The 14,525-nt window shown below is 36.7% G+C and overlaps 1 protein-coding gene across 1 annotated transcript in view; it reads right to left on the bottom strand.

The window, feature by feature from the left end:
• Window positions 1–14,525, bottom strand: part of arhgap10 (Rho GTPase activating protein 10) — a 110,323-nt gene that overhangs the window by 10,385 nt on the left and 85,413 nt on the right. The window contains exon 20 of the mRNA XM_002933502.4: window positions 7,310–7,472. Within this exon, the coding sequence (XP_002933548.2) occupies window positions 7,310–7,472 (163 nt within the window). The remainder of the gene's footprint in view (window positions 1–7,309; window positions 7,473–14,525) is intronic.

A 14,525-nucleotide genomic window follows, 5' to 3' on the forward strand; every position in this document is an offset into this window, starting at 1 on the left:
TTATAATGGTGTCTATAGGAGATGGCGTTACTGTAATTCAGAGGTTTCTGGATCCCATACCTGTATAAGCATTGGCTGGATGTCCCTGACACTGGAGAGCAGAACTAGGAATTACGAACTCCTTGGAAGAGGAAAACTAAGGTTTCCCTAAAAAGACATCACAAGAACTACAACACCCAGTAAAAGCAGTCTTTACAGGCACAATGACCCCTCCAAAGGCCCTTACAAAAGCCAACTGGTCATCAAATATATGTGCCAAAGGGAATGCAAATAGCACAGTGTTTCTGTATGTCAAACAGAAAACTCTCTCAATAGAAAAGAAAATGTCTTCAACCTAGCAAGAAAGGGAAAAATGACCCTCATACAAAATAAAAATGTAACTACCTCTTTCAGGTAATATCTATAGAAGACTGCAAATCAGAAAGATTTTATAGCAGTTACAGTGGATATTAGCGGAGTGACAGAAGACATAATATAAAGATATGGTAATCCATTTTTTGCTCAGATATACCATAGCAATTATCCACAACAATCTTGTTCCACTCAGAGGACCACATTCTTTATTTCAAAAACCTGCCATTTACCGTTGAAACATGATAAAGTTAGGAATATTCAGTTTAAAACACCTTTTACCACAACTAAGAGGATTATGTGCTTAAATGTAATCATAGACCCCATTATTTAGCTCACGCAGTGGGCTGTATAGTTTAATATGTGCTTTTGTTAACATTCCTAATTTTAACTCTTGTAAGAAGACTTAAAAAAGTAGAACAAATTGAAAAAGTATAGTGCAAAAAAGATTCTTTCCATTTCTGATATGGCAACCTGTGGTTGGCATTAAGTTAGCACTGGTTAGAGGAGGAAAGTAAGCAAGTGAATGACTGATAATGGAAGTGGCAAACTAGTGGCCGTGGTGGTGTTGTGGGGAGGTTGGGCAGGAGTGAGCAACCAACGGGGGGAAGTAAGCAGGGAGGGCAGCACTGCCTTCAACAAATCAATAACAATACAGTAAAACTGACCTAAAGGTGCTAATTACAGTAGGTACAAAAGTCTTCCACACTACTATGATAGCTCTACTAACCATATAACACCCCCCCACTTTCTAAAAAGCAAAATAGTTTCTAGGATTAAATATTGGCACACTAAATTAGTAACAGTAAACATGGGGTTTCCCTTCCTGTACTAAACGAAGAGCAGGGAAATAATACAGGCTTGCCTGGGCAGCTTTTAGTTACAGGAATAGACTGGGCCAGGTGTTCTTTAATGTTTCTCAAGATGCAAATGAAGTCCAGATCATCCTACCAGATATGGATTTCAGACAAAATATTCTTGTAAGCAGTATGAAATGAACTGGCAAAGCTATCAATTTGCACTGCGTGGGAATCCAAATAGTCCAAGGGGAATGCCTGTCTGTTATGGGGGAAAACCCATCAGTAAAACATAATTCCCCAGTATGCCACTGGCTAATGAAAGAATTTGTCTCCTTTCCCTGAAAAGATTAACGCAGGGACATAAAAAAAGCAGCTCTAATGCTTTTGTTAAACTACATCTACCAACACACTCTAACAGCATAGCTTCTAACAGTGCCTGACTTCCACAATTAGCTGGTAACATTTATTAATATAATAGTGGAAAAGGGAAAAATAACTAAATATGCCAATTAATTTGAAACAATTAGAATTAATGTAAGTCTGATAGTCCTTCGTTTGATTCCATTTACATTTCCTGATATCTAAAAGATTTGTTTAAGGAAACTGCACCTGGGTGTCTTATATTACATAATTCAAACAAATAGTTTTGGAGGGCACACCACAATTGCTAAAGCAGAAATAGCTGGCTTTAAACCAAAGACAGCAAAAAGAAGAAAAAAGGGTGCAAATGAGAATCTGTTCCCCAAGCCCACCTCAATGCACACCTAGTAACCACAAAAAGGCAGCAAATGGTATGTTTAACATATAATGCTCTTTATAAATATTCACAAAACAGTAAATACAATTACAATGCATAATATTACATACCAACAGTTGGACAAAATGTAATAAACAGAAAAAGCAGACACGTGTGGATTGAGAAAACCCCAACATTTCGGAACACAGTCCTTTATCAAGGGGATTCTGATGTGCAGGCATTCTATGCAAGTTTAAATACCCATAAGACACACCTCGCTTGGTACTGCAAGCACGCGAAAAAAGCGAGTGACGTCACTTCTGTTGTCATTTCCGCTGATTTCAGCATTAAAGACGCGGTAAAAAAATAGTCAAATAGTCGCGCGTCAGGCATATTGAAAAAAGCTGAAAACATAGTTTCTAACTAACACACAACAAGGGTGCCATACAAATACTTTATACAAAAATATAACTTCTAGCAGTTACCAATAACATTACCAATACACAATGTATATTATTCCACATAGTGAAAGTTACACATCATATCTAAATATTGGGGACAGAACATTTTCGAATCTCTCTATATTGAAAAAGATTTTTGACTCTATGTTGAAAATGTTCTGTCCCCAATATTTAGATATGATGTGTAACTTTCACTATGCGACTATTCTGACGCATGACAAATTTTTACCGCGTTAAACATACCATTTGCTGCCTTTTTGTGGTTACTAGGGGGCTGATTTACTTACCCACGAACGGGTCGAATGGAGTCCGATTGCGTTTTTTTCGTAATGATCGGTACTTTGCGATTTTTTCGGATTCTTTACGAATTTTTCGGATCCAATACGATTTTTGCGTAAAAACGCGAGTTTTCCTATCCATTACGAAAGTTGCGTAAAAAGTTGCGCATTTTGCGTAGCGTTAAAACTTACGCGAAAAGTTGCGCATTTTTCGTAGCGTTAAGTTTTAACGCTACGAAAAATGCGCAACTTTTTGCGTAAGTTTTAACGCTACGCAAAATGCGCAACTTTTTACGCAACTTTCGTAATGGATACGAAAAATTCGTACAGAATCAGAAAAAATCGCAAAACATACGAAAAAGTCGCAAAATATTCGTTTTGAAGTCGGAACTTTTCCAATTCGGGTCGGATTCGTGGGTTAGTAAATCAGCCCCTAGGTGTGCATTGAGTAATTTTACCCCTATATGAGCTTGGGGAACAGATTCTCATTTGCACCTTTTTTTTTTTCTTTTAGCCGTCTTTGTTTTAAAGCCAGCTAGCATTAAATGTTAAACATACCATTTGCTGCCTTTTTGTGGGTACTAGGTGTGCATTGAGTAATTGATTGATTTGTCTTATATTACATAATCACATTTGTGTGCTTGATAGGTATGTATTATGAAGCATTTTTAAACTTTTTGTCCATACTCCTACAGCTCTGTGACATTTGATCAGATAATAGGTCAGTTCTAGTTGTATATGTATAAAGCATGACTGCACTGGGTCCCCTGGGTAAATTGGGTCAACTGCAGGCCTAATATTATTTTGTATGGAGTACCTGAACACTTTTCCAGAGCAATTATGTTTTTTCGATCACGGAATATCTTTTACTGCACACTATGACACACAACATACAAATGAATAAAAGTTTTACCTACACATTTTTGGAATACAACCAACTTGACAGATGTGAAGGAATTACAATTACAGGTCAAGCTAGGAATCTGTGCTATTCTACATGGTTTGAACTCCCATATATTTTAAACAGGGAGACTCATAAATCTTATGTAGCTGTGGGCTCTTTGCAGCCTTGTTGGAGAACCTTTTCCAAGTACAGTATAAATTGACATGCAATATCCAACTACACAAAAGCCTGACACATTGGGTTTTTCTGAGCTCAGTACTGTGGAATCAAAATTGTTATGGTTTAAAAATTGTACAGAAAAGAGATTAGTTAAACGTGTACCTATAATCCCTGTCTCCATATGCTTTCCTTTTGGGCAGCTGAATAAAGTGTTAGTGGGTGTTATAGCAGAAAAAAAGAAATTACAAATAGGTAAAGCAAGAATAGTTTGAATTTCAAAGTACTTGAAAAGTAATGCTTACATAAAAGTCAGACCTGGCATGCAAAATCAGCTATTTTGGTGTCTTTGTGTCTGTAATTGTTGTTTTTTTTATATTGTTCTAAAGCAGATTAAATTAAATTGAATGTTTGCTTATGTAAGTTTAGATTTCGGTACTGATAAGGTAAATAAAGAAGCTAAGGCACAATTAAACCAGCTGTTAAAACTATTATCTTTTCATTATAGAAAGAGTATTGAAAATATGAAAGGAGTAGTACCATGTGGATTATGTAGGAGCATTTTTGCTACATAATAAATAGGAAATAGTCAAAGAAAAACCAGCAAGGGGAAATACAGTAAAGGTGGCCATACACGTGGCGATCCGACGATGTTTCGTACGACCATCGGTCGCACGAAACATCGTAAGATCCGCCACACACCATTCAGGGCTGAATCGGCAGGTAAGGAGGTAGAAACAATAGGATTTCTACCTCCTTCTGCCGATTCAGCTCTGAAGGGAGAATTTTGGTCAGGCGCCTTCTATGGCGCCCGATCAAAATTTTCAAACTTGTCCGATCGGCGAGTCGTCCGATATCGGCAGCTTCCTGCGATATCGGTCGACTCGCCGACATGCCATACACGCACCGATTATCGTACGAAACGAGGTTTCGTACGATAATATCGGTGCGTGTATGGCCACCTTAAGAATGGTATAGGAATGGTTCACCTTTTTTTTTTGTTTTGTTTATATATACTGCAGGTATGGATCTATTTTCCATAGTCAAATTAACCAGAAAGCTTGGATTTAGTAGAAGGCCAGCTCTCACAGACTCCATTTTAAAAAAAATCTTGTTTTTATTTATTTTTTATTTTTGAATTATTTTCTCTTTGGCTGGTAACTAAGCCACATAAATCCATGTTGTGACCAATCCTATTGGACTAATACATCCTGTTTAATGGTTTTTAATAGCCTTAAGTTATGAAGCTTAAAACCTATGGAAAGACCTTTTACAAGCTGATATATTTTACTGCACATGTATGACCTGTATACATATATTTATTGTATGGCTGTATGGACCCGTGTCCTGACAAGTCACCTGCAAAATTCAGCTAAGGGCATTATAAAAACAATATGCAACTGATTGGTTTCATTAAGGCCAACTAGCAACACTGTTGGTTTTCTTTGGAACTTAAATCACCATAAGTAAAATCACTATCAGTGGCCCTAGAGCAGTGGTTTTTAGACAATTTCAATTCAATCACCTTTGGGGTTCAACCTCTGGTAAGGGTAGACTTTTAATAAAATTATATATTTGAAAACAGTGCTATGTCTGCCAATCATCAAGTGTCCCACAAATCTTACCCAACACAACTAAGAGAAGAAACAGCTATGCTTCTTAAAGCCACCCCTAGATGGCGTTTTTAGCATAAGCAATCCAAGACACTGCTCTAAGCTACCCCATTGGGCCTTACGTTAGCGAGAAATGCTAATCCGCTTCCGTCTGTTCCAACATCAGTGTGCACTGACAGACATGGCATTGGACTGTTAGTGCATAGATCCGGCAAGAAATGCATACTTTCAAGTTTCTGCACCAATATCCGCAAAAGGAAGTAGATGTGGAAAATGGCAGGTGTCAGGTGGCCATAAACATCATGAGGACAATAGCGCCTCAACACCAACCTTCAGACCGCAGATTTAATTGTTTCAGTTCTTGTCAACTCAACTCATGCGCCACGGCACTGGCGCAAAGACAGTTGCCAAAGGAAGTCCCAATACCCACAGGTGACAAAATGCCTAAAGAAACCTATGAACCGATAAAACATGTAAGTGGTTTAGTGACTTCAGTGCTTTTAAACCTTTAGGTGTTTTCAGGCGTTTTGATATTCCCAGGATATCACACTCCTTGAAAGCCCAGAATATATGCAGGAAAGAACACAGAAGTACATACATGTAGTTGCATGGTACATTTGTATTGAGATTTTAGCCCATATTACACTGGAGCTTCATTCTCTAAGAAATCTAAGCACTTCAGCTCAGAACAACCACCGTCATCATTTGCAAAACAGATTTTTATCTCCAGATTTCTGAATGTTACAGTACTGATTATGGCCACACCTTTGCACATCAGATAATAAAGTAACTGTATTTCTGCCACAGGAACCAATTTAATTCTCGACCTTGGTCGCACTGGTAATAATAGTCTCTCTCTCCTGCACACCCTCTACAATGCTTCTGCATTTTCATATATCGTCATAATAGAAAGCTTTTCATTCTAGAAAAGAAGCCAGTGCACAAGGTCACGAACAATCTCTAAAAAAAACTACTTGCTAAAATCTTTCTTGGTTGTGCAGAGAATGTACTGGAAAAGGAGAATAAACAACCTTAAAATTAAGTTTTCATTTCTCCTGTATTTATTCTACTTTTTATTCTATTTAATGATTTAAAGAAAAAAAAATTATCTTCTGCCTTAATGCTGTAAAGTGACTTATTGCTTAGTGATGAATGAGCCACTACACTAACTCTCAAAAGGTAAGTGGGAAATAAGGAACATTTCTATCTAAAGTGAAGTGCTTTTTATTTAGTGTCTGTGCTACAATGGCATTGCCTTATGCTTTACAGGTTGGACATTGCTAGCAGAATTGCATTTCATTAGAAATTTACCCAACAAATGCTACAACTGCTGCAGTATTGTCTTTCATGTGGATCATGGATCTAGTGAAGATCAATATTTATCATGGCAATAGCAGAATACTATAGCAATATTAACATAAAAAGCTTGTTTGTCCCTGAAATTAATGTGCATGGTAAATGCAGTGTTTACTTTTTCTATAGGCCTTGTTGTTATTACTCATGGGTCTATCAGTTATTTTCCAGTCATGTAACTGTAGCTCAATCTTACCCCCTCAAATAAAAAAAGTTCAGTGATCTTTTGTTGTCTGATATTGCAGCCTGGATTATTGAAAAGAAATGAGTGGTGCAGAGTGAAACTATTGTGAGGAGCAAGGAACGAGATTTGACACAAAAACTAATAAGAGTGGTCTTACTCACAACTGCAGGGAAACGTGCAAGCTGGTCACTGTGCTTGCAGATGTAAAGAAGCCTTATTTTATCATCTATATTTTATGCCTTATTTGTATAGAGCCAACATACTGGCCAAAAGGCAAGAAAAACCAACATTTCCAAATGTCTGTCTAGATTGAAAGACCACTGTTTCAAATGATACCCATGGCCCAGCAAAAATAGCATCAGTCTAAAAAAAAAACAAAGAGCAGACTGACTGACCATCTGACTCCATGTGTGGCTAGCATTGGTTATATTTTCATGTCTAAATAGAACATTTTAGTGGATAATAACACTTACTCTGAAGCAGACCAGTCCACCAGGCCACCAATGCTTGCCATTATGTGATTCCTCTCGTCAGCAGTTGCGTTTGTGTGTGGTGTGGTAGGGGTGAGTGATTGAGGAGAAAGTGAATCTGTGCTCCCAGTAGGTGTATCCTCTCTTGGGGTGAGGTTCATGTCAGCTGAAAGAAAAACAAGCATTTTTTTGACTGCCTGTTATAGAGTAAATAGCCAGAATATAGCATAGCCACTCTTTGAATTTAGACTTACAGAATGTGGAATATGGGCACATTCTATTGTCCTGACTTTGTAATACTACATTATACACAAGTGTGTACCCTGATCAATGCAAATATAACAAACTAGTAAAGTTGGAAAAATAATGGCATTTAGTATACCGGTTCACACTGCATTTTAGAAGATATGATCACAATGGTCAATTTTCACCTCTTTGGAGGCTTTGGATGATATCAAATCTGCCCAATACACCTGCCCCACTCACTGGGTGACACAAAAGCCAAATGGTCAAAGTGATCTGTAAAGGTGAACTGCAGTGCTTTCAAACAGCTTGGATAAGAGAAGCCACCACTTTCAAGGAACAAAAATACAGATTTTATCAGAATAAATGGGATGTTTAAACATTTGTATATTACTGGATTTATTAACTGAAACATAACATTTAAATCACCAAAAACACATGAGTATTCCTTTAAGGCATTTGGCTACTACTTTGAGACTTGCCTTGTTTATTTGTTTAATTAAAACGACAGTAACCAAGAAGCACAATATGTAAAGTGCCCAAAATATAATCATCTGAAACCAACCTAGCAGAACTATGCACAAAGGGTTTTGTTGATTAAACTGTATCAAAACAATTCACACAGTCCAGTTTTACTAGTTTCCCACATTCCTTTTCACAACATTTATAAGATCGGTTATCTGCAAACCCATTATCCAGAAAGCTCCAAATTATGGGAAGGGCATCTCGCATAGACTCTATTGTTATCAAATAATTCAGATTTTTAAAAATGATTCCCTTTCTCTCTGTAGAAATAACACAGTACCTTGTACTTGATCCTAACTTGGATGTTATTAATACTTACTGGAGGCAAAATAAACCTACTGGATTTATTTAATGTTTAAATGATTTTTAAGTTGATTTTTAAAAGTATGGAGATCCCTATTACAAAAGACAATGAAGTGCCAAAATGCCTTTCTTTCTTCTTTAAAGGTATACATCTGCCAGAATAAAAAGTATTTTCTAGTTTTGTCCTAAAAATGTGTACTATTGTCTAAAGTGGTGGGGAAGACATTCTACTTTACTGCTGGGAAAATTACTGCTACTTTTTTATTTTTGCATTGCTTTTTTCCTTTCTAGAAAACAGCATAAGCCTTAATTTGCTTTATTTTAAGGGTTCTAGACAAGGTTCTGTGTCCCCTTCAGACATAACAAAGCAGGATGAATTACTGTTTGTTGGAGTGGCTTGCTAACATTTATTACACACCTGCTTGGAATGCCTGAGGGACAGTTCACCTTAAAATAACTTTTTAGTATGTCAAAGGCAGATCTCTAAGACAATTTGCAACTTTTTTTTTACATTTTTTGCATCTCTTAGGCTGAGGAATTATAACTGCAATCTGTTTGCTAAATTACCCAAGAAAACAGGCAGCAGTCTGGAAGTCAGAATGGAAGATAAACAGCAGAGAATATGAAAGAGTGTAAAAGAGGGGTTGTTGGAGGTCAGTGACCCACAATAAAATAACAGCTTTTCCAGTTGCAGGGTGGAAATAGACCTAACAAGAAGTCTAATAATTTAGCCATATAAAATATAATTAGGAACAATAGGCTGCACTAAAAACTACTCAACCTATTGCTTTAGGAATAATCAAATAAATGTATATAGTGGCACCCTTATTAAAAATAATGAAATGAAACTGGCCTTACAGAATAAATGTCCAAAAAAAATCATGTTGTCAGTTGCAATAAGTTTGCTTTATTTAAACAATAACAAAATAGCAAAATTAATAGCAAGGGTCCACCTAGTGGCCTAATTATCAACAGTGAATAAATAGTTTAGCACATGTTGTCATGGGAGAATTCCACAAATCTTCTTTGCCAAACTGTGTCAAACTATTTACTCTTTCATAAATATGCCCTAGTGTATGTTTTTCCTTTACCACCTTAGCCCCACACCTTCCCAAACATAATGTAAGTCTGCCGTAATTAAGAATAATTGGGAGGGATGGACAAAATAAAGTGCACAAATAAGGAAAGTTTGCTTTTCTTAATAAACACAGGAACTTTACATTAATATCAACATCTTTTTGCAGATCTGTGATGAGCAGAATCCTGACAAGGTATGCAAATACCTATTCACTAACAATGAATTTAAAATATTAGACTACAAACTATAATGCATAAATTGTGAGACTCTAGGCAATTAAACTGGCTGCAATTCTCATGGTGCTTATATCACATGCTGATGAAGATCATCATCTTAAGCCTCTCATTGGAAAATGTCACAGATATCAATTTGTTTGCTGGCATTATTATCCCCCCCCCCACACTGTTAAGGCCATGTTAGAAAAAGCATATCAGATTCACTCTGAAGTTAAAGTTTCTCAGCCCTGCCAGAGCAATGTTACTCTGGAAAATAACACTTGCCACAAAAATAAGAAAGGGAAAAAATGAGGTCATCTGGGGAGAAGATTCTTTTTCTGAAAAGGAATATGACCATTTGGGAAAGAACTTCATTAATCACAGTGAAAACCTCCGAGAGACAGAGCAGAGGCGAAAATCTAGAATAATTTAGAAATGCCAGCAATGGTTGTTATTTTGCAGGTGGTCTGTGCCAGGGACAGACAGGTGGTTCTGTAGGGATCCTTCTTACTGACCCAGATACTACAAATTTGGGTCAATCTAATAGAAAAGCACTTGACCTTGCACAGCCCTACCATCCGCAGCACAATAAAATAGGTTTGCACTGAGCAGTATAAGCAGTTGTATTTATATGCAGAATTACAGTATGACACACATCACTTCACTTACAAATATCACTCACTACTGATTTTTGGCAATGAGCACAGCACACATACAGTAGAACCCAGATTCTATGTTTGCCAAGGGACCGCAAATTACCGCTTTGTCAGTTCTGGGAAAACATAAAATCTGTGTTTCAGTAAATACAAAGGTGACATGACTAACAAAGGATAGAAAACAAGTTTACAAGGCCATAAAAATTACAATACTAAAGGCAAGTGCTTTAATACAGGTCATATATGGAGGATCCTAATAGGTTTCTAATTATTACTGTACTCATGTTTTAATTAATCATGTGACAAATGAAGTTACTGAGCACTGTAACTTATGCCATTACTAAGCACTATTTATTCAGAGAATACTGCATCTGTATAATATATGGCTATTATAAGTCACTGGGAAGTTCCAGGACCATAGAAAGGTGATTTCTAAAATCATTATTTTATAACAGGGGGTCATTTTTTATGCATTTATTTACAATACAAAAGTTTTAGGGAGTTATGTGACAGAAATATATCAACAAGCACCTATATTTGTTGATTAAATTACTAAGCACCATCTATATGTATTCTACAGAATATTTCTGTCCTGTGTATGATTATTATATATTTTACAGATTATTCAAAGCTTTTGTCTCTTATCACTTTATATATGCCTGGCACAACAAATATTCCTAGTGAGGAAATGAAAGTCAGGAATATAAAGTGTTTCTATTCAGCAGCACAATTTTGGAGTAAATAATATCATGCCGTGTTTCCTATATTTCAGTGGGGAATATATTTCTATAGATTTTCTGCATTCCTATATATTTTGAGAACCTTGCGCTCAGGGGACCAAGACCAATTTATTTGGTTATTCATTTTCTCGTTTGAATGCAAGCTCCAAAAAAATGTTCTCATTCGGTTTCATAGGATGCAGCTTTATAAATGAATCTTTAGTGCCACAACAGCTCCAAGACAAACATTTTATGTGAAAAGAAAAGCTACTCCTATTAAAGTGGTTTGTGCCATATATTTTCGAAAATATCCACGTGGGTATTCTATTCCACAAAGCTAGCAGCATAGAAATATGCAGTTTCAATTTGGCTCTTTGTTAACTCCCTTCTAACCACTTGTATTGTGGCCTGCCACATAATTTAATAAACATAACAACAGTTTTCCCATGAAAAACACTGCAAAATTCCAACAAGAAGTCTCTTTAGGGGTTTGAAATGGCCCAGTGTGGCTGGGAGCTTGCACTTACCAGTACTGGTGATGGAGTGGTTTCTCCAATTACAAAATCTATATGAATAACTGGCTAAACAAAGGCATATACTGATTCAGAATTATTCTCACTGGAGTCTACAGATGAAAAGTTTGAAAGTATACAAATTATGTTACATTTAGAAATGCAGTTATTGGCTCACAGCAGCATTTAACGGGACACGGCTATCCTAAGCTTCATTTATTAATATAGTACACCAGGCTTTACCATGACTAATAAGTAATAAGTTACACTGTGCTTTACCAGAATTTTATGACAAACAGGGGTAATGCAAAAAACGAACAAACAAGAGTTATGGAATAAAAGAGCAGGATCTAAAGGCACTGCTCCGAGGAGCCAACTGAGGAAGAATGTTCTGCAGAAAGCACAGAGGTCAACAAAAGAAATGCATTTGATGAAACAAGAGCTTTGCCTGCCGACAGTGAAACCATCTGAGCGTGCAGAGAGAAAGGCTACATGTTTATAGCATGCATGGGGTGCAGCCAAGGACCAAGGTGCTCTAAAAATGTAAAGTTTGTGTACACTTGTTGGTAACTTAGATTCTTCTGATCATCCTGTTGCACAAGAGCCATGACCATACATAACCAAGAGACCATACATTTGGGGCGCAATGCAGGAACAGACCATATTGATTCTTGTACAAAATACCTAAACAAAGACCATATATATGGTCAGCAGTTTGCCTAACTGTATCTGCCTGTTGGGTGATTGACCTTTCCAGTTCCAACAGACTGCAGCTGATCTTTCCAGATCAAATAACTCTTCTGCTTATTCCTCACATCAGTGCATATGGGGGGGGGCAACAGCAGACCCTGAAATGACAGGGACACGTTTCCTGCTTTAAATGCAGACCATTTATAGGACACAATAAAGTGTTTTGTTAAAGATGACCTTGTACAGATTCCATAAATAAACAAATAAAACAAAACAAAAAGCAAATTAACTTCAGTACCGTGACACAGTCAGAAGCACAATGCACATTGTTTTTAGCCTTACTCTCCATCAGATGAAATGCCCCTTAACCTCTGTTATAAAAGGGAAAAAAAGCTCCCTTTCCAGGCAGTTTTATGTGAAGATAAAATGCAAGTATAATTGGATAGGTTTATAGTAAATCCTAGGCTTGCCGATTGCAAAGCACAAGTCATTAATAGATTTAGTGGTATATTTTATCGAAGCACTTCCTGAAAAGATCCCTCATGAGATTTAATGTGGATGATGATTTACTGCTTTTGACCAGTCACTCATTTCTTGCACTTGTAAATATTGTTCCAAGAGCAGAAATCTAATACCTGGCTGACATAATTCCATGAGAACAGCTGGGCAGAAAAGACCTGAATCCAATCATATTTCACATAGAACTGCCAGGTGGAAAAATACCCATGAAAGTCTCACTGTTCTATATTCCTGCCAGACCTACTTGTACAGTACTGAAAACATGAAACATTAAATATCTATATTAATAAACCTTTATATTAAGTAATAACTACTCAATGTATGCTCCAGCAAGAGTGGCACAATATTTAACTCTAGATGAATATCTTTAAGCTCCTACTACCTCTAATTGAATGTTCAATAAGAAACATCTATATACGAATACAGGTTCATCTGACCATCACATACCAGATATTTATCAATGGGATATTGAGTTGAAATTAAGCAGAAATTCCCCCATAGCTGCCCAGTTAAACTAGATAAGCAGTTAGTTTTAATGAAATATATAATATAATATAATGGAAACGTTCAATTATTCATTTACATTATGGACAGACTCAGGTTATATTTTAGGGAGACAGGATTGGGCACCAAACCTTTTTTGTTATTGAATGCCACACAAACAAACCTTTACTTGCCTTAGGCTAGCTGCTTTATCAATGAACCATGCACCCTATTTCTGTTACATTCTTTTATATACAGCTCTGGCACAAATTTATCCTCCTAGTACAAGGTTGATCCAAGGACGTGGGTGAGTTGTTGTCAGGAAACAAATTCCCCACAGCAAAACAGGAAATATTCAGATGAACCAGAATGAAACAGAACATCTCTGGAAATTCCCAGGCCAAAATAATAATAATAATGTTCTGTCATAGGCACTAGTGGCTGACGACACCTTTAGTGAGCTCCAATGCAGAAGTGCTTACCTTACTATAACCGCCCATTAAGTCAAAAAGCAGGAAGAGAGCAGAGAAGACAGAGATGTGATATACTATCAGTTATCAGCTGTAGAAGTCTTTTGGCATTGTCAAAACTTCTTCATAAAAGCACAGAACATGAGCGCAAAAGAAACAACAGTAGTCAGTCAGTTTTTGCACTTGGTTTGGGTTTCAGTCCATCAAGATTGTTGTCTTGTTTTTATGTTATCAAGCCCATTTCTATATAAATGTGGTCTGAGGTGCATATAGTAGGGCTGGTAATGGCACAAGAGGCTGTTTCTCTGCCTGTATAGAAGTGCAGGCAAAAAAAAATATCAATCTAAGCAGATCAACTACAATCACTCCCTCCTGTAAGTTTACTAACAGATATGGTGTCAGCCTGTAGATTTTGGTGTGGGAAGTATTCTGTATGAAGCGTCTTTTCAAATTGGCCATACAACCGGCTGTATGTATGTTGCTGTATGTAAACCTCATTCCACTCACATTAATTTTTACATTTTGCCAAACCCCACCAAATTTTTGCAAGAGTTTGATTCTGCTAAAACCTTTGAGTTAATTTTCTTGCCAAGTAATTTATTAAAGAACACAAAGACCTAGAAAACACATCACAAAAACCTCTAAAACCACAAATTAAACAAAGATTGTTACAATTTGCCTAGGACAGCTCCCATTGACATCTACATGACTGTATTTTTTTTTTTCAAGGTTTTTACACTCGATAAATATTGAAAAATGAGTGTTTGAGTAATTAGTTAAATACACAATTTTAAGAGCTAAAAAGG

Source organism: Xenopus tropicalis, chromosome 1 (genome assembly GCF_000004195.4).
Source record: "Xenopus tropicalis strain Nigerian chromosome 1, UCB_Xtro_10.0, whole genome shotgun sequence".
NCBI classification, from domain to species: domain Eukaryota; kingdom Metazoa; phylum Chordata; class Amphibia; order Anura; family Pipidae; genus Xenopus; species Xenopus tropicalis.